General features: G+C 41.1%; 1 protein-coding gene across 1 annotated transcript in view; it reads left to right on the top strand.

Moving 5' to 3' along the window:
* CNKSR3 (CNKSR family member 3) overlaps nt 1-20,489 on the top strand; it is a 61,615-nt gene that overhangs the window by 27,894 nt on the left and 13,232 nt on the right. The window contains exons 2-9 of the mRNA XM_064169437.1: nt 856-1,019; nt 8,441-8,643; nt 9,880-9,967; nt 12,727-12,768; nt 14,597-14,716; nt 16,396-16,455; nt 18,205-18,273; nt 20,332-20,478. Of these exons, the coding sequence (XP_064025507.1) occupies nt 856-1,019; nt 8,441-8,643; nt 9,880-9,967; nt 12,727-12,768; nt 14,597-14,716; nt 16,396-16,455; nt 18,205-18,273; nt 20,332-20,478 (893 nt within the window). The remainder of the gene's footprint in view (nt 1-855; nt 1,020-8,440; nt 8,644-9,879; nt 9,968-12,726; nt 12,769-14,596; nt 14,717-16,395; nt 16,456-18,204; nt 18,274-20,331; nt 20,479-20,489) is intronic.

Genomic DNA, 20,489 nt, shown 5'->3' with positions numbered 1-20,489 from the left:
ACTGTAGAGGACAGGACCATAGAATCACAATTTAAAGTAAGGGTTTTGCTGATATTGCTGAGACAAAATAAACTGTTTTAAAACAACTTCAAAAATAATGACATTGAATTAGATTTCTTATTGCTCTGTGCTTTTAATCCTTAGCAAGGGGAAGGTATGGCTGTTTCAGGAAGCTCCAGGGCCTCATAAATTAAAGGAATAATGAGACTTGAGCCAAACATAACTTTGATTGCTTTACCTTTGATTATCCCATTTCCTACTCATCATTCATTCAGCCCTCTTGTATATAAGTAGATGACAAACTGTGGATTTTTGTGCTTTTGTTTCCTTGTTCAACTAGGCTTTGGGCAAGGTCTTTGTTCTTGCCTTGTATTTTTATATATATATATACTTTAGTAAGTTGTTATTTGTTGTTGCTTTAGTTGCCCTTAAGGGTTTTGGGTTACCCTAGAGGCTGAGTCTGTGTGTGCCCCCTGGTAGGTCTGCCTAAGCAGATGCCATAGGGACATTCTTTCCTGCAGAGCTTGATCCACAAGGAGCATGCATTGACACAAGTGACCCAAAGATCTACAGAACCTACATATGTGCCCCTGTGGTGCAGTTTCAGTTGTACTGCAAGTTTCTTTCATAATTTGCCATTGTGTACTGTATGAACTTTCAGTTTGTGCTTTTTGCAGGGTTTGCTTTTGTTGTGTGTGGGGTTTTTTTTACTTGTGGGGTTTTTTTGGTGGGTGTTTTTTTTTTTTTCCTTGGGGTGTTTTTTTGCTTTTCTGTTTAATTTTTTGATTGAGGGAAAAGGGATGAAAAGACAGAAATTTGACTGCACATCCACTGCATTCTTTTGTGTTTTGGTAGGCCTGGATGATTGCCTGCAGCAGTATGTCCATAAATTTGAACGGGAGAAGATTAATGGTGAGCAGCTGTTACAGATTTCTCACCAGGACCTTGAAGACTTGGGTATCTCACGGATTGGGCACCAGGAACTGGTTCTAGAGGCTGTGGATCTTCTGTGTGCACTGGTTAGTTCAATGGTGAACAGACATAAAAAATCTCTTACAGTGCTCTATTGTGTGAATGATTAAGGCAAGTCTGATAAAACCAGATTATCTGTGTCTCTTGCTGTCTGTTACACATCATGGTAAAAGAAAACAGTAAGTGTTTGTTTAATTCTTACAAGGTTTGTGTTAATAGCTCTGTAACTTTTTCCTAATAAGAGGCAATGCTAATTCATTTGGTTGCACTTTAGGGGGAAGAAGTTTCTTGAGTAGTGTTGTTAGATCCTGTGATTCCTGTTTGTGAACTGTGATTAAAATTGCGATCAAGTGGAGTGAATTTGTCCTATAAGATAGACTGTTGACAGCTGCTTTACATCAATTGAAATGCATTTAGGGTAGTTTTGTAGTCTACAAAGTGAAGAAAATGCCTTTGAAATGAGGGATGTTTTGCTAACTCAGTTACAATTTAAACTCACTGGACTTAAACTGTTCCTCTCTCAGTAGAACTGTGCCAATACTTTTTTTCAGAATGTCTTTGTTTTAAAATAGATATATTTTGGGTTGGTTTGCTACTGTGGACTTAATTTAAAAGCCTTAGTTTGGACAGTCTTTGAATATGTGTTTTATATAACACAATGACTGAGAGCCAGAGGTAGATAGAGTTACATCAGGAAGAAGGGTGGGAAAGGCTGCCCAAAGATTCTTTGGCCAGCACTGGCCTGTTTGGCAAAACATGCAGTGCCAAGTATACTCTTCTTGAAATGGAGAGACATTAGTGCCTGTGTGATCTCTGCTTTATTTGGTGAAGAAAGGTGCTACAGGATCATTTGTACTCTTAGTATAGGCTGATTTATTCCTGATTATAAAGAAGCATATTTCATGTAATCACTTCATACAATCTGAAGTGTTTCCCAAAGAGTTGCTCTTATATTTGAAAAATGTTTTGTTTCTGCTTCAGTATTTGACCTATCTGACCTCTTTAACATGAAAATTGAAAATCTAGTAGAAGAATGTAATTGCAGCTCCTGTTGTGGGAAGCCATGATCTGTCAGAGAAGCAGAGCTAGTAAATGTACTGTAATCTATATGCAGTCTAGACTGAAGTAATGGATGTTGCAGCCCCCTAAGGTATTTTTTAGTTCTTACTTTGTTCATTTTATTTTAATATTTTAAAAAGCTGGATGACTGCCAGAACCTAAAGCTGTGCTTTATCTCCTACAATTTCCTCCTAATTTCCCTTGTAGACAAAAGTTTTGACCTCATACCGGATTCTGGAAATCCTTTGTGAAATGTAGCTCAAGTTAATGCTTTAGACAGATTTCACATACTGCAGCTGAAATGTCCATGACTTGCCATGGGTTGAGTATGTTCTTTGGCACCTTCCAGATGCCCCTTCCTTGGAGACTTGGAACTGTTGTACAAGATCAGCAGGTGGTGTTTTTATGTTCTAGTCATAGCCTTTTTTTTCCCTCACTTGTGTGAGAGAATAAAACTTTTCCCCATTCCACCTGTATTATTTTTTTGACAGTGGATCTGTGTATTGATACAATTTAGTTGAATTTTTTTTGGATGTATGTATATATGGTGGTATTTTGCTAGCTTTTGAGGCCTTGAATTAAAAAACAAAGGAGCTGTGTGGGGGTTTTTTGCTTTGTTTTCATTCCTCTTATTGTCTCTTTCTCCTTCCACTCTCCACTATGCTGTTAGCTCAGACTGTGGAAATGTGGCATTGACTGGTCAGGCTTTGAAAATTGTTGTTCTTGGGAAGGGGAGTAGCACTGATTAAGTAATTTTTCCCCCCCTTTTTCACAGTTTTATAGGGATAGGGATAGAGCCCTCTTGGGCAGCTACAAGGCTAAGCTGAAAGTATCTGCAAGATATGTTGTCGCAGTAAGCAAATTCTAGAACCAACATAGCTGAAAGAGAAATGTGTGTATCTTTACTGCCTTGGTGATGAGGCTGTGTTCCCTCATCTCATAGCAGTGGCCACATATGCAGCAAAGCATCTGAAGAGGCAGCAAGAGAGAGTGGACAAGGATAAAAAAGATGAAAGTTTCCTGCAAGCAGACATTTCTGTTGCTTCTGGAGGTAGTTTGCAAGACTTTTCTGGACAGGCATTGAAGGCTTATGTAAGGAATTTAGAGGACATGTCAAAGAAACTGAATTCCCTAAAGGAGGGGGAAAGACTCAGCAACTTGAGTGTCTTCGTGTTTTTGTCAATGAAAACATTTTCTTCAGGGAGAAAAGGGCTGGAAGGAGACATTTCTTAGTTGACCGAAGTATGTGGGGGAGAGGAAGAGCAAACATTTGAGTCTGTGCAAAACTGCATAAACAAAGGCAGAGATCCCAAAAATAAACTTTCTGAGCCAAATAATTGGGACAAAAAAAATCTAGGGCAGTGGTGAAAACTAAATACTTTCTAATCATCCTCTGATGACTTGCTGGTTTGAGATTAAAACATATAAAAAACCCACAGGCATGAACAGGGAGCTGTGTGCAAATGTTTTCATGTTTCAGGTAGTATTTGGATTAGGTTTCTGAATCTTTACCTATGTTCTATGATGGGTGAGTTTGAAAGCAAAAAAAAAACAGCTGATTTTTCTTGACTTTTAGAATGAAGAGATATTAGTTTTAAATAATCTATTAAAAAACCAACAAACAACAACCAGCCACAAACAACAGTTTTTAGCATCATGCCTCTGGTAATTTCACTGTTGGTAATGTGCAGCCAGTGTGTTTGCAGTGCAGCTAAAGATATCACAACATAACATTGAACATGCTCTTGCGAAGGCTTAACCTTTGTGGCTAATCCTTGTCAGAAGTGCTGTATCACCTCATCATTTAAGTTTTCTGGAGGTGTCAAGTTTATTGCTGTTTATTGGGAAATTTGAGAGTCCAAAGGATCTTTAGGACACATTTTTGTAAAGAGATCAAGAGTGGATGACTGTGGCAGTACCTTTTGTTAACTCCAGTGTTTGTATAGGCATGGAGTGAATTAGCTCAGTTTTGGAACAGTCATTCAGTGTATTTTTCCTTTTTTTTTGTTTTTCCCCTTTTTTTTCTTTCTTCTCAGAGCTGATTTTCCATTTGATCAGATGGCAGATCCAGCTCATCACACAGCAGCACGTGAATGTGGTTGGGAAGGGGAAGGTGGTGCTGTTCCTGGGCAGCAGCAGAGCCCTGGATCAGCCCATCAGCTCTGACACAAATGCTGTGCTCTTTTGACTTTGGTTAGCCACACTTCTTTATTTTGGTGCCTGACCTTGAGCAATTATTTGGTCAGTGTGTTTTTTCCTCCTGAAATGTGATGGAGTTTGGACAGAGTGTGCTCTGGTGCGCATGTGCTCTCCTCTGCACGTGTGGGTGCTCTTTCTTACTCCAGTCTTGCCTGTGGCTCTCCAGCTTAATGAGTAACAGCCTGGTAATGTTTGACATAGGCTACTCTTGACCGCTGGCTTCAGCCTGTGTTTTGATGAAAGCAGCTTTGATGTTTTAAATTTGGAACAATAAGAAAACATAGTACGTGCTTTGGTTCATGAGCAACATCTGAAAACATTCTGGTTGCTTAATTAATAATCTGTTAAATATTGTAGCTGCAGCCCTGTAGCTTTTAAGCTTTGCACTTCCAACAGCCTCACTGAAGGCTGTTTGGTGTGCAGCTACATTATCAACATTCCTATCTGTCCTGAATTGGGGTTGCAGCTCAAGGATAAGTCAAGTTAATCCAAGTCAGCCACTGCCTCTGCTCCCTCCCATCCTCTGATTTGTGATTGTACTTGCACTCAGCTGACACTGAGGTGAGGTACTTCAGGGAGGTAAACCAGATGAGACCACACTACATTCAAAAAGGGATTTTTTTTTTAAATGGTTTAGTTTTCTAAACCAGCCCTCCCTACACTTAAATAGCAGAAAAATAGCAGAAGTGGTTATGTGTGAGGTGGTCAAGGTAGTGCCATTGCTGTATCTGGTGGAAAGGCCTGTTTTCTGTGTGTCATAGCAAACAGGTGAGGAGACTGGCTTGCGTGTGGAGCAGAAATGGTTCGGGTTGTGATGACCCGTTGTTCTGGGGATCATTGCATGGCTGATGCATAGTTGGAGAATTTCATTGCCAGTACTGAAGAGCTACCTGCTTCCTGTTGTGTTGGATAGGCATAGTGCTTTGTCAAGACTTTTCCTAGAGCATGAGCTGCTGTGCCAGTTTATTGGATGACAGGTGCACATTATAGACTCTTAAGGGGAAGCTGTAGGGAAGCTTAGTGCAGGGACTGAAGAGGTTGACTGTGATACACTCTTGATAGGTGATTGTAGATGAGTTACAGTTTGAAGATGGAGCCCCTGCATCTCTGGAGGCAACACCTGTGTTTCTGAAATCCACCTCAAAACTGAGAACTACTTGAAAGAATTATTTAAAAACTAGCTGAACTGGAAAAAGCCACAAGAGACTGACCCCCTGTCAGTAAGGTGAAAGAGAGATAATAGAGAGTATGTGAATGTTTTAAGGCCAAAACAAGAATCTGACCTGGTTTATGGATAGCTACTTTCAAATTCTTGTGGTCACAGGAACCTACTCCACAACCTGACCTGTTAGTGAAAAATTATTTCTCCAAGAAGAGGCTCATATGCAATGTCCTGTGAGGAGGAGAAAATGAACTATGAGAAATGCATCTGAATGATGCTCTTGTTCATTTGTTTGGTTGGTTTTTAATTAAAGGCTAAGTTGACACCTGGCACTGTGCAAGTGCTTCGGCATTGTTTAGTAACCCAGATCTTTCCCTCTCTGAACCTGGATATCCTTTGCTGTTGCAACAATGACATTTTTTTTAACTGGATATGTCCTCTCAACCTGTACTTCTGGCTGCAATTTAAGGCTACTTCCTTGCCAGTGGCCCTCAGGGACAGGAGGGGGGGGGGCAGTTGTGTAACTCGTATCACACTGGGATCTTATCCATAAGAGGTAGTAGGTATTTTAAAGGTAGCAGAGTGGCTGAATACTCTCCATACACTGGTGAGTTTGTTTGTGGCAGTTATTCTCTTTAATTTTTCTGTAAAACACCTGATTAAAGCTATTCCAGCCTCTTTTATGGATCCCTGATTATGGAGGGAATGCAACCACAAGCCAGCAGTGTGCCTTGGCAGCAAAAATGTTAGCACCACCCTGGGATTCATTAATGGAAGCACAGCCAGGAGAGGGAGGGATGTGATAATCACTCTTTAGTCAACACTCATTAGTCTACACATGCCACCCCTCTGCCACCCCAAGTACAGGAAAGATATGGACAAACCAGAGTAAGCTTAGTCCAGGGTGACTAGGTTGGCCAGGGTAGGAATACTTACATGTGAGGAGAGGCTGAGGAGCTGGGGCTTGTTCACTCTGGAAAAGACATGGCTTCAGGGAGGCCTAACAGTAGAGCTCCAGCACCTGTCAAAAGAGGGCACACAGATGGAAGGTGGCAAATCTGGCTGTCCATGGAGGTGTATGGTGGGAGGATGAGAGGTTCTGAGCAGCTGAAATGTGAGGTTGAGGCCAGTAGGAGATGACACTTTCTCATTCTGATTATAGTCAGGCAGTGGATCAGGTTGCCTATAAAGGTTGTGCAGTCATTGAAGGTTTACAAGATCTGACTTAATAGTCGAGCCCTAAGCAAGTTGGTCTGAGCTCACAACTGAGCCTGCTATGAGCAGGAGATTGAATCAAAATCATAGAATGGTGTAGGCTGGAAGGGACCTCAATTCAGCCTGGGTGATGCTGTGTTCCTGATGTTCATGAGTGGAGGCACTGGAAATTTGGAATTGAACAGAGTTAAGATTTGCTGTAGTTGTTTGAGTTGAGAGGGAAAGGAAAAAAGATTAGCTGACTGATCTATGGAACTTGGAGGTAGGTAGCAAGAGCCTTCTGCAGAAGGAGAGTAGAGAAAGGCAGTGTGGGTTGTGGAGGTTTTTTTAATATCTTTTAAGTGATTTGGTTTGGGTGTCTGGGGTTATTTTTTGGGGTTTGGGGTTTTTTTTTGGGTGGCTTGAGTATTTCCTGGGGTGCAACTTTCAGAAGATGCCCACTTGCAAAGTGGGATAATTCAAAAACAGGGGTACTCAGCAGTTTATTCCTATGTAATTCCCACATTTCACACTGACAGCAAAAAGAAGACAGTCTTGATTACAAAACTGAGTTGGAAACAGGTAAAAATATAGTATTTCTTACCTGTTTGGAATGAGATGATCACCATGTTGCTTAAAACAATTTGGTTTAATCTCAGAGAGTGTGATTTCTTTGGGTTTGAATTTATAAACCTGAAATTACAGGCAAGCTTTGCAGATTTCTGTAGGTTTCAAAAATTGTTGCAAAGACTCTGTTGAATGAAAGATGCAGTGTCTAAGACTGGCTTCAATGGCTGTGTATGGTGTTGATGTAGTCCTCAAACTTCCAAGGAAATACACTACTGTAATCAAGGAGTGCAATTAGGATGTAATTTAGTGGTCATGATGGTCAGGTTATCATTGGACTCAGTGATCTTTTGCAGCCTTACTCATTCTGTGATTCTATGAATTACTGAAAGCTTGTGATGCAAACATTCCAGCTGTTGACTGTGAAAATATATATGCTTCCTGTTGTTGTTTTTGTTTCTTGTCACATGAAACTCAGCTATGAATTTATTGCTGCTTCAGAGTTTATGTACCACAGCATAGAAAGCATTTGTAGACAAAAACAGCACTTACTTTGTTTTAACAGAAAGAAAAACAAGACAACCCTGTTATTCCAACTGTATTTTAAGATGTCTTATCATATGGGGAATTAGGATTTTACTCTTATTGATTAATGTCAGAAACTGAGAGGATTTGACACCCACAAAACATTATTTAGTGGCTACAGTGTAGAACAAATCTTAGAAGGCAATAAAAAAGGAAGGGGGGGACGGGACAAAAAGAAGGATCAATAACCAGACTTTTCATCCCATATGAGGTGCTGGAGGGTGTCCAAAGAAGGGCAACATGGCTTACAAAGGGTCTGGAACATAGCACTTATGAGGAGTGTCTCCAGAGGCTGGGGTTGTTAAGTCTGGAGAAGAGGCCAAGGAGAGACCTCAGCCTGAAGGGAGATTGGAGTGAGGAGAGGGACACCCTCCTCTTGGTGCCAAGTGACAGGATTAGAGGAAATGGTTACAAGCTGCACCAAGGGAGGCTCAGACTGGATGTTAGAAAATATTTCTTCACAGAGAGGGTTATCAAAACCTTAGAGTGCTTTGCCCAGGGCAGTAGTGGAGTCACTATTCCTACAGGTGTTTAACCAGAGTGTGGATCTGCTGTCTAAGGACATGGTTTACTGTTGAGCCTTCAGTGCTGGGTTGAGGATTGGATTGGATGATCTTTGTGGTTTCTTCCAATCAGATGTATTCTATATGGCAAATGGAACTCCTCAATAGGGAGATTTATGAAGCTTAATATTCCTTGCAGAACTATGGCCTTGAAACTGACAATATGAAGAACCTGGTTCTCAAGCTGCGGGCATCATCCAACAATCTGCAAAATTATATCAGCAGCCGTAGGAAAAGTTCAAATTATGATGGAAATACCTCTCACAAGCCCCCCAATGAACTCCTTACTTCTGTGGTAGAGCTTATTGGTGCTGCTAAGGCCCTCCTTGCGTGGTTGGACAGGTAAGAATAAGATTTGTGTGTGTGTTTTGTGTGCTTGTGTTGTGAGTGGTGGTGATTTGTTTTGTTTTTAAATAGATTCATAGAATGGTTTGAGTTGAAAGAGACCTTAAAAATAATCTATTTCCAACCCTCCCAGCATGGTCAGGGACAATTTCTACTAGACCAGGTTGCTCAAGGCTTTATACAGCCTGGTATGGGCACCTCCAGGGAGGGGGCATCCAATGTCCTTGGGCAACTTTTATTTTTTTCTTTTTCTGTTTTGTTAGTTGGTTTGGGTTTTTTTCAGAGTGGGCTGTGTTTTGGTTTTAAATTATTATTTTCCTGGCAAGAGCCAGAATTGTTTTGTGATAGCTGCAGCAGAAGGGCAACTGAGCCAGCTGGGTGCTGTCAGGGATGCTGTCTGTCATAACAGATGAGCATAAATTCTCAAGCTCCCTTGCCAGCTTTCCTGAGAAGGAAGGTTAGGAAGAGAGCTGCGTGAGGATTGGCAGCAAGCAACAGTTTTATCCTTCAGTATCTCTGGTTTCCAGCAAAAACTCAACTCTGTTTCTAGGCAGTGATGTTAACAGCTTGTGCCTCTCACCTTGTTCACTTCTCTCGCCCTATTCCTGGCACATTGCCTTGAATTTCTTCTGCAGCTCACTGGCAGCACGATGGCTAACTTGTCCACATCCAAACTTACTTGAGAAGTTTCTTGACCTTACTTCTAGCTCTTTCAGCTGTCTGGAGGGTCTGAGATCACTTTAAGGGCTCTAAAGTTGCCCTCCCTATAGTGATCCTTCTCTCAAGATTGAGCCATACTGCACCTGTGTGTGTAAAATGTGAAAATGCATTTTTTTGGTGGAGCTTAGAGGTGTGGTGGGTTTTCTGTTTAATTTCCTTTTGATTTTTAGATTTTTTTTCCCCCCTCTCCATTCTGAGCTTAGTAATCAAAGACTACTCACTGACAAACCTGAGAGTGATCAGTATAATCTAAGTTGAGCATGCAGCTTGGAAAATTGACTGGTTCTTCTGGTTTTGCTCTCTATCTGTGCTTATAACCACACGTGGCTGGATAGTCACAAGCTCTGGTGCAAGAACAGAACTATGTAGTCAGGTCCATTTATATTGGAAAACTGCAGCCTTGTACAGATGTTGGAGTTACAGCTCTTGCTCTCAAGTCATATTCCTCACTGATAAGGTAGGGTGGGAGAAACCTGGTGCCTTCTGCTTAAGAGGATTTTTCCCTTGTTACAGGGCTCCATTTACAGGTATTGCTGACTTTTCTTCAATGAAGAACAGAATCATTCAGCTCTGCTTGGATCTCACTACTACTGTTCAGAAGGTCAGCTGATTTCTTTTCCTCTTTGCTTTCCAAAAGGGAAGGAAGGGGGATGCTTGGGGAAGTCATGTACTTGCTGTTTGCAGAATGCTAATTGGAAAGCAGATGTGGAAATGAGAGCTTACTTGAAGCTTTGAAGGTGTATGGAGGTCACTTTTGGTTGTCTGTTTTTCTGAGCTGTGGTGTTGTTGGGTTTTTTTTTGTTTGGTTGGTTTTTTTTTTTTTTGTTCTATTTTCAATTTTGCTCTTTTCAGCTGTATTTGACTAACTGGTTTAGAGGGTACTCTGAGTTCTTGAACTTCAATGGATAGAGGATTGATGTTTGAAAAAGTTGCTCTGCATTTGAAGATTTATTTTTTTCAAATTCCAAACAACGTGTTGTAAAACAGTGCTCAGTGCAGACTCCAAACGAAAACATGACTCCGTTGGTGGTTATAGAGATGCTTGTGTACTCCTTAGGTCTTTTCCTTTACAGGCTGTTTTAGCCACTACATGGGAAATGCTGTGTTCAGTGGAAGGAGCTGACACCTTTACGGTATACAGCCCAGTAGGCAGACTTGCGCCAGTAGTGCGAGAGCACACTTTCTATTTGTCACCTGTGTGGTGGGCACTCACTTTGGTGATAACTGAAAGGACATGTAGCAGCTGTGATGTCATTTTACTCTGAATAATACTGCTTCGCTGAAACTGTTCTGAGGTGCCATTGCTTTGGCTGTGAAGCACTGTGTGCATTTACATTCCTGCTGAATTTGCTTGTAACTGTCAGTCCATGGTGGTGTATTGTTTGAACTCTGAAGGACCATGTCCTGTGACATGGGTGAGTCTTACTCTTTTGAGGTGATGTCAAAGAATAGTAATATCCCATGCACTGCCAAGCTATGGTGGTGCCTAATTATATTGGGTAGATCATTGTGAAAGATAGTGTCTGGGTGTTATAATGGATATTATATTTTCAAAGGCGTGCAAGTTTGCCTTGATCCTGATTGCTGTTCTTGTTTGGGTGCTGAGTGTGCAGTTGAAGAAGTTCAGTGATTTTTACAGCTACAGCTTTGCAGATTATGAAGTAGAACAGAAAATATTTCTAGGAGCAAATGGTGTTCACCCAAGAGTGCTACAGGAACTGAGATAAGAGATTGCTGAACTGTATTAATAAAACTACTAAAAATAGTGTCTAATCTGTGAGTTAAATCAGCCTTTGGTGGCAGAGGAGTGGAAGTTGGTGAATAAAACCCTAGCCTTTTGAATGACATCAGAGTGCTTCTATGGCAAGTTGATGTGAGGTATGATAAAAAATGAGATTGACACATATTAGAAAAAGCATTAATAGGGGAAGAATCAGCATTATTTTGTATTGGGGCACTGCAGATACACTAGAATGATCTGAAGTTTTCTACTTCTGTGGAAGAGAGATACAGTTGAAAAAACTAGAGATGAGTTTTTAGACTTCAGAAATACTTCACATGAGGAAATAGACTGAGGGAATATATAGCCAGTTCTCATAGTTGAGAAGAGACCTGGGTGGCTCTCGTGGAACCAATGCTGCTCTGTATAACTGTAAATGATGTGTAAAAGTGGATGAATAGTAAACCAAGGCAGGAACACAGTAAGTTGCCATTTGTCTTTAATGACAGCTATACAGACACCAGGAACAGAAGTTAGTCCACTGTTTAGTAAAGATTTATGGCAAACTTTGAGGTTAAAATAATTACCAGTGTAAACAGAGATGAGCAGGATCAGAAGGACTTTGAGTGACTGGGCTGCATCAAGATAGGTGACATTCACTATTGATTCATGCAGATGTATTCAGCAGGGGAAAATTTTGCTGATGCACCATGATGGAGTTTCAACCTTGTAGTAGTGTATTAAGGCTTTTGACAGCGTGAAAAGCACAACCTTAGTCATTGCAACAGTGAATACCGTATTAAGGCTTACAAAACCATAAAAGAGAACATAGCTGAGTTGTTTTATTTATCTATGGTGTGTCTGTATCTGGAGGACTGTATTGTTTATCTGGGATTTCTGTATGTTAAAAACACGGAATAGAGATAGGAAGGAACAAAAGAAGTGTTGAAGATGATTCACAGTTCCTCTTGGGCATTGTGTGGTTGGTATGCAAGTAGTTATGGCAGGTGGAGATATTTAAAGCAAAGATCTTGTAATTTAACCGTGTTTAAGTGCTTGGGGTCTGAGGACTTTCTCCTTATAGATATTGTAAATCTCATTCCATTATTAATTTGCTGGTTTAGTGTTTTAATCTGAGAATCTAACACTATTCTTTAGATCAGCTCTTCTTGAAGAAAACGATGACTTCTGTAGCTTGTTACATGAAGTTTTCAGTTCAAAGACTTTTGTGCCTGACCTGTGTAACTAATGCTTTGTGTTTAGTCCTTTGTACCTCAGGAATGTCATTGATAGCATTTAAGAAAAAAATCTTTCTATTTTTAACAATAGTTTTAGATCCATTTTCATGCCTGGGACTAAGGAGGGCCTGAACTGGAGTTTATTATTGTAAGGCAAGCTCATGTGCCTGGCTTTCTCTGAGTCTAGTTTTAGTGTGCAGGGTTTTGCTTTGGTGGAAAAGTCTGCTGCTGTAATTGAATACTTGGTGAACAGCCCAACTGAGTGAAACTGATCTGATTAATCCCTGCAACATGAATGGCTCTATTTCAGTTTGAGGTTAACGTGATAGCTTTGCAGAGTTTTCAGCGGTGATGTGTTTACATGTTTATTGGTTAATGCAGAGCTCTTGTTCTTGCTTTTAGGACTGCACTGTAGCTGACATGGAAGATAAAGTTCAGACTGTAGTAAGTACACGTTTCTGTTGAACCTCAGCTGCTTGCATTCACATTTATTCCAGTGACTTCTGCACTGAGTACTGACAGCAGCTTTGCAATCCATACATATAAGCACATCATGCAAGGAAGAATTGTTCTGGGCTATTTTTGTGAGTATTCTTTTCTGTAGAGGAAATCAATGAAATTTGAACAGACAATAGTGTCTGTAATAGTTGAGTATCCCTTAAAGTTTCATTGCATAGTTCTTTTTCAGGAGAATTTTTTCAAGAGACCCCAGATTTTCAAGGGAGGGGTAGTACTCTAAACCAACTGTAGACTAGACCAGTCGTTCCTGTGAAGTGTATTTAGTGCCTTAATAGACACTATGCTTTATTAAACTTATATAAAACCTGCCCTGCTACAGAACTGAAGGTCTGTCTCTGGTTGTACATTTTCATTGCTGTTTGAAGCAGTCTTGTGACCAAAGGAGGAGCATAATGGAATGCTTTTTTGTGTTTTTAACAGTTAATCATCGCTTCCTGCTTTTGACATGAACCAGGCTGTGCTCTTTGATAAGGCCTTCCGCAAGCTCATAGATGCTTAGGAATTTAGAACTAAAAATAATTTTGTTCATAAATAATGAGACCACATAAATGGGAGGTTTTTGCATCTTTCCATTTGTGCACACCCACTCTGGAACAGTTATTGTTTGAAGTTCCCTTGTTTGAGCAGTTCCTTGCATTCACAGCTAAGCTTTGTTGCCATTTATTTTATGGCAACCCTGCAAATCTGATGTAAAACAAAGGAACAACAACGAAAGTTGGAACTATTGTTTCCAGGGACCTTGTAGTCCAAAACTGATGTCTTCTGTCCTCACAGCTTCCCTGGTCCTGTGATTACATGTGACTACTTTGAACCGTTCAAATCCTGTGTGAAAAATGGCTTACCTTGCTGGTTCCCAAACTGTGTATAACTAACTACTGAATTGTGTACTGGTCCTCACTGTCCTCTCCTTTTAAGCTTTTCTTTGCATTGATTTAATCTCAAAATCCAAATCACACTGTGGGGCATTATTGAAATCTGTGAGTGTAGGGGGCACATGGATTTTTAGACTTCCTCCCCTCTCCCTGATTCACTAGTCATTTAGCTAGTTAAAAGTTGTGCAAGACAGAGCCTCTGACTTTACTGATACATGCACAAGGTCAGAATTTGCCTTTAGTTGCAATATTGGCTTAGGATCAGTTATGTTTTGGGAAAAAGGAAATATGAACCTTGCTTGCATTAGCATTCCAAAAGAGATCAACTCAGAGGCACAGTGGAGAGAAGAAATGCTGAAGTGCTTAAGACCTAGATATCTGACCTTGTACTGTCAAGCTTTGTGTAGATAGGTCAGTGACCAGTATCTTACTTTTTCTGACACGTGGTCAATTTTATCCACATGGCAGAAATTTCACATTGTTCTGCAGAACAATATGAAAAAATGCCAATTGTTCCCATGAGGAATCACCAAAATGATGCACTATTGCAGTGGGTTGTATTTTGGTTAAAGTAAACAAACCCAATGTTTTTGCTTCATTTCTTGTCAAGCATTCCTTTTTAAAACAAAGGATGTGTTGGCATCAGTTAGTGATGATGAGGTGCCAGGAACAAGAACAGGTTCTGCTAGGTTACAGTTAAGAAAATTCACATGCTGTAGGATAGATCTGTTCAAATCAATCTTCTCTTTCAGTGATTCTTTACTAGGCTTTTGTAAGTGGGCCAAATTTCAGATATCCTTTCCTTTCTGTTTTTGATAACTGAAAGGGGAAGAAGACAGGAGAGAAATTGTGTAACTGTTTCTTATATGTTCTCGTTATAGGCCAAGACTTTAAATGGCATTTGCGATAAAGCCACCCGATCAACTACAGATCCATTGATGAGCCAGTGTGCTTGTCTGGAGGAGGTTCATTTAACCAACATTAAACCTGGGGAAGGCCTGGTAAGGACTTACTCTGGAGTGTCCTTTGGTCTCCAGAGATTAATAGGTGGCCCTGTGAGCCAGTGCTCGCAAGGAGGTGATATTTTAAAACTAAAAGGGAACAAAAAGAGATGTGGGGAGGAACTCTGGTGATTGTCAGGAGGTATGCTGAAGTGGCTGCCAGAGATGGGTATGTATGTTGATAGGTTTGATCCCAAATATCTATTTTTTTGGTGGTAAATTGTTGCAGATTTGTGTCTTCAACAGGACACTGGGGAATTTACAGATGCTTGTGAAATGAATTGTTCTATTTTTCAGGTGACCAAAAACGAGGTATTTTTCTAGGGGTGACTGGGGGAAGGAAAAGGTGATGAGAAATGGTATTTGTGCTTGAAAGACAAACAAGACAGAAGAATATGAGGATTTTTGAGGTTTGCTGTTGGCAGGAATATAATAAATCCTTTTGAATGCTCAGTGGCCCTGTGTAGTTACTGAATGTAGTCCATTCAGTGGCTGCTGTTTAGCTGAGTGCTGGTTATGAGAAACTGTTTTAAATCTTGGGTTGTTTTTTGCCTGGGGAACAGACAAACAGGGATGAGTTGGGGAGAATTTAAGTTCTTAAGTGCATTTGTGTTCCAATTCCTTGCCCTGCAGGCAGAAGAGATGAGCACTTGCAGAGCAAGCTTTATGGTCTTACTATGCTATATAATTTTACCTAGGCCATTGAATTTGACTGAATCAGTAATGCATTCTTGAAATTGTGGGAACCTCTTTGAGAAAGGTGCGAGATACAATGAAAGAGTCAGCCTAGCCTGGACTAAGAAACAAGAAGAGAGGTGCATGCAATTGGATATTAGCTGGCAAACATGAAAGGCAATTGGCTGGAGAGGAAGGGGCAAAGCAATTTTACCCTTTGTCTTGCCTTGCTAAGCAAGAGTGGTAATTTTAGGCAGATAAGCTGCCTTTGACTCTTGAATAACACTGAGTTCTGTACAGCTCATTGCAAGTGCTTCTAGCAACAGATGTAGCTAGGAAAAGTGATGATGTATTTGTTCATAAGTAATGAAGCCAATGTACTGGTTACCTCTTATGGAGAAAACTCTGCCACAGCTTGTAAATAGCCTGTTGGTGATTTAGTATTCATGCAGCCAACACTCACCTCATCCTTATATTCACACTCCGTATTAGCATAGAGGCACAAATACTTAGTTCTGCCACAGCATTCAGTGCTTATGTCAGCACTATGGTTACAGGGCAGTCTGCATGTTTACTTGCCAAGAGAAACTAGAAGAACATGGAGGCAATATTTGTAGCTTACCTGTGTAAGTGTGCTTTGTATGTAGGGAGCTGGCAGCCACCTAGTAACACCTGTAACTCAGAGCAAGCAGTGACAATAAAATTTTTGTTCTAGGCCAAAGACCAACAAGCCAGTAAGACTAGCAGTGTTTGGTATTACCAACCAGACTGTGTTTCTAAGTTACAGTCTATGTATTAGATGGTTTAAGTAATGGTAAGTACTATAATGACAGTAAATGTGATTTGTGAAGAGGTTTAGACTGTTGTAATATTAGGCCTCGTGCTTTTCTAGGGAAAACACATGATTTTTAGGTGTTGTTAATCATGTTTTTGGTCTGTTGCCAACCACTGTTTAATTAGATAAGTTATGCTGTTAAACTTGGGTTTTGTGTTCTTATGTTTAGGGAATGTACATCAAATCAACTTATGATGGCTTACATGTAATCACTGGAACTACAGAAAACGTAAGTGAAAGAAATGTAGATAACTGAGGTTGTCTGACAGTAGCATTCAGTTTGACTTTTTGTGCTACTATGTCCTGTCTTACATATGGCTTTCATGATATTGCTGTTTTAAATACTTGTGAGGCATCGTTTGTTTATTCACAGTTTGTAAATGTTTTGCCTGTGTGGCTAACTGTTAGTCTAATTAAACTAGTTTCTGCAGGTATGTGAAATCAGTTCCAGCCCCTGCCATTAAAGTATATGCTGCAAGTTGCTGTCTCTGCCGTTTTCAGTGCTTCTGGAACCTTGCTTAACAAAGTCGTTTAGGTGACCCAGACTGCATCAGTTTTCTTGTTAGGTTTGGAGTGGAGTTGTAGTAACTGTTCCCAGAATCCAGCGTTTTGGAACGCAGTGGAACTGCAGCCCAGGATTAGCAGTATTGCACATTGCAAGGGCCAGGGAAGTCTATGAATTTGCTACCAGTCAGCTAAGAGGATCCCTGAGTTGTAACTTTCAGCATCATGTTGGTCTAGAGCTAAACTTTGCTCTTTCCTCTGTTTTCACAATGCTATTGCAGTCTCCGCTGTGATAGGTGGCACTCCCCTGCATGGGCTGTTGATTGCCCTAAGGACAGGTGGAAATCAGCTTTATTTTACACAAACTTGACTTTGGCCCAGAATTTGTGGTCTTGGTTGACTCATAGACACATATGCAGCTTCAATGGGGGCATTTTCTCTCGGAGGAAGTGAGAAAACAATGAAGGAAACAGCATTACTCATGATAGTTGGAGCCTCCCACAAATTCTCCCATGTTTGCTTCTCTTGTTGCACTGTTTATTCCTACAGTTCCTTAATCTAAGGCCTTAGTTCTGGAGTCACTAGGAAGAGCTGACCTGCTGCCAGCTCATGGGAATGGGAGGAGAAATTGTCCTGTGACTTGGGTGCAATATACCAGGGTAGTATGCTGGTACGTTTAGGGTGTTGTCAAGGCTGGCAGAGTTGGTGTGTTATAGGAGTGAGACTTTTCTTTAACAGCTGCAGCAATAGCTGTTTTATGGCACCAGCTGTAGATAAATGTAAGTAAATACTGTCATCCTAAGCTATTTGTTGCTAATGGTTCCCTGGGGGTTGGCTTTTGTTCCAGGAAGATTGTGTTTTAAAGTGTAGTAGTATTATTATTAGACAGGTATTGGAAAAATACCTGTCTACACACACTTGATGTGTGCAAGCATATGTTTTTATCTCTTGACCTTGGTGATGCAGGGAGATAATCTCGCGTTTTGGATGTTACACTAGGAAACAGGAAGGGAAAGTGTGACAGATCTATTTTGTCTGGAGGGTTTTTTGTCTTACATTTGGAAAAAAACAATTTGCTTTTTTCAGTCAGTATGCCTTGAAAGCTGAGTTAAAGATAACTTCTGTGTTAGGACAGAATTCTTCTCTTCAGTCCTCTCCCACTGCTTTCTGAAACTGCAGTACCAACTGGAGGCGAAAACAGGGGAGACCATCTCATGACCGAAGCAGGATTTGGCCTGTGACAGATACAGGCTATGCTGTCTCATTTTTCCTGTAGTTCTCCCCACAGAAAAAAAACAAATTACGAGTTGAATTTGTTTGCATTTCTCAAGTCATCAACAGATGTAATGTGTGATCTAGCAGTGCGAAAATTGTCATTAGTGGCCTTTGTAGATACAACCTTTTGGACTAATGTGGGTTGCCATGGGAGGTAAGAGTACCTGCTAAAGCACATGCTTCTGGTTTCTCTTTGTAGTCCCCTGCTGACCGATCTCAGAAGATTCATGCTGGTGATGAAGTGATCCAGGTCAATCGGCAAACTGTGGTGAGTAACAAACAGCCTTGCCAACCTCACCTCTGCAAAGCTTGCTCCCAGCGTCTTCTAAATGGATGGGGTCAGGAGGCAGTTCAGATGTTCCCTTGTTGAAATCTTTGGATCTTGTTAGCATTTTGTTTCTAAGACAAATCTTTGCCATTTCTTTGCGGCATTGTTATATTAGAAATGTGCAATATCTCGCATTGAAATGCTGTGCATTGTATTAACATACTTTGTGTGTTGTTTTTAAAATGCATTGTGACAATTTACTGCAGTACAGACATAAAAACAGCTTTAAACAAACCCTGAGGACTTGTCAAATTGTTTGCATCTGGGAACTTATATGAAATGATTACATTTTTTGCTTATCTCAGGTCAGCAATGCCTTTCAGTGTGAGAAACGAACATGGCAGAGGTTGTTCACTGCAAATCTCAGTGTTACTCAATTTCAGCACATCCATGTGCCCTTCTAGGGCCACAGCTGAGGTATAAAGAGCATTGGTTAGTATCTCAATGTTTAATTTACGTCTTAGGTAGAGAGGCTTGGCTGATACAGCTGAAGGCTGTGCGGCCATCCAGAGAGACCTGGACAGACAGAGAGCTGGGCACAAAGGAACCAGATGAAGTTCAACAAGGACAAGTGCAGAGTCCTGCATCTGGGGAGGAATAGCAAACTGCACCAGGACAGGCTGGGAGGTGATTTGCTGGAGAGCAGTCCTGTGGAGAGGGACCTGGGGGTGCTGGTGGCTAACAAGTTACCCATGGCACGGCAATGCGCCCTTGTGGCCAAGAAGGCCAATGGGATTCCTGGGGTGTATTAGGAGGAGTGTGTCCAGCAGATCAAGGGAGGTTCTCCTTCCCCTCTACTCTGCCCTGCTGAGACCTTATCTTGAATACTGTGTTCAGTTTTGGGCTCCCCAGTTGAAGAGGGACAGAGATCTGCTGGAGAGGGTCCAGCAGAGAGCTACAAGGATGATTAGGGGACAGGAGGGCATGGCTTATGAGGAGAGACTGAGGGACCTGGGGCTGCTTAGTCTGGGGAAGAGAAAACTTAGAGGGGATTTGATAAAGGTTTATAAGTATCTGAGGGCTGCCAGAAGAGGGGGGACAGGCTCTGCTCACTGCTCCCTAGGACAGGACAAGGAGCAGTGGGTGTAAGTTGCAGCAAAAGAGGTTCTGCCTCAACACAAGGGGGAACTTCCTTACTGTAAGAGTCCCAGAACACTGGCACAGGCTGCCCAGAGAGGTCATGGAGTCTCCTTCTCTGGAGCCTGTCAAGGCCTGTCTGGATGTGTTCCTCTGTGATCTGTGTTAGATAGGATTGTCCTGCTCTGGCAGGGGGGTTGGACTCGATGATCTTCTTGGGTCCCTTCCAACCCCTAATATCCTGTGATCTGCCTTTGAAATAAAACAAATAAGCACCTTCCGAAAAGGAGCTGTCCTAGTTTGATGCTAATTGGAATACCTTGATGAGAGAAATTACATCACTGGTTGTAAAAAGAAAATAATTATGAAGTTTATATCATTCATTGGTTTGCTGAAAGGTATAAAAAGCCAAAATGTAAATAATTTGTCCCACTCTGTTCTGGGATGCTGCTTCCTTCATTCTGCTCTAATATCTCTCCGCTAACATTGGCTAACAGATAACAAGATGAGCTTTGCTGGTTGTTTTATTTGTCTGTCTGGGAAGGAAGAGGGAGAAAGAGGGTAGCTTTGAGCCCCTTCTGGTCAGTTTTTTTGGGAGGGAGTTTGGATTTATGTATTATTCCTAATTTGTATATATTTGTAAATACTTGGAAATAAGTTGTGAATATATTCTTGTAAATTTTTCTTTGCTGTAAATGTAACTTTATCATACTTCCAAGCCATCTGAGCTGGTAAATTTCAATAGCTGAGGTGGGAAAGTTCCTAACTCACCACAGAAGCTTCCCATATTTCTTTTTCCTGACTCTTTTTGGCTCTCTTTTCTCTGTTTATGTTCATATTAAACCAGAGGGTTTGGGTTTTCCTTGCTTGCTTTCAGAAAAGAGGCAACAATAAATAAAAGATGTGATTATTCTCTTTCAGGTTGGATGGCAACTAAAAAACCTGGTGGCCAAGTTGCGAGAGAATCCCGCTGGAGTTCGGCTGCTGCTGAAGAAACGTCCCACTGGCTCTTTCCATTTCACTCCTGCTCCGCTGAAGAACCTGCGCTGGAAACCACCCTTGGTGCAGGTGAGAGGCTG

The sequence above is a fragment of the Pogoniulus pusillus genome, chromosome 31 (genome assembly GCF_015220805.1).
Source record: "Pogoniulus pusillus isolate bPogPus1 chromosome 31, bPogPus1.pri, whole genome shotgun sequence".
NCBI classification, from domain to species: Eukaryota; Metazoa; Chordata; class Aves; order Piciformes; family Lybiidae; genus Pogoniulus; species Pogoniulus pusillus.
The sequence above is the reverse complement of the archived record's forward strand: the minus strand, read 5'-3'. Positions and strand labels throughout refer to the sequence as shown.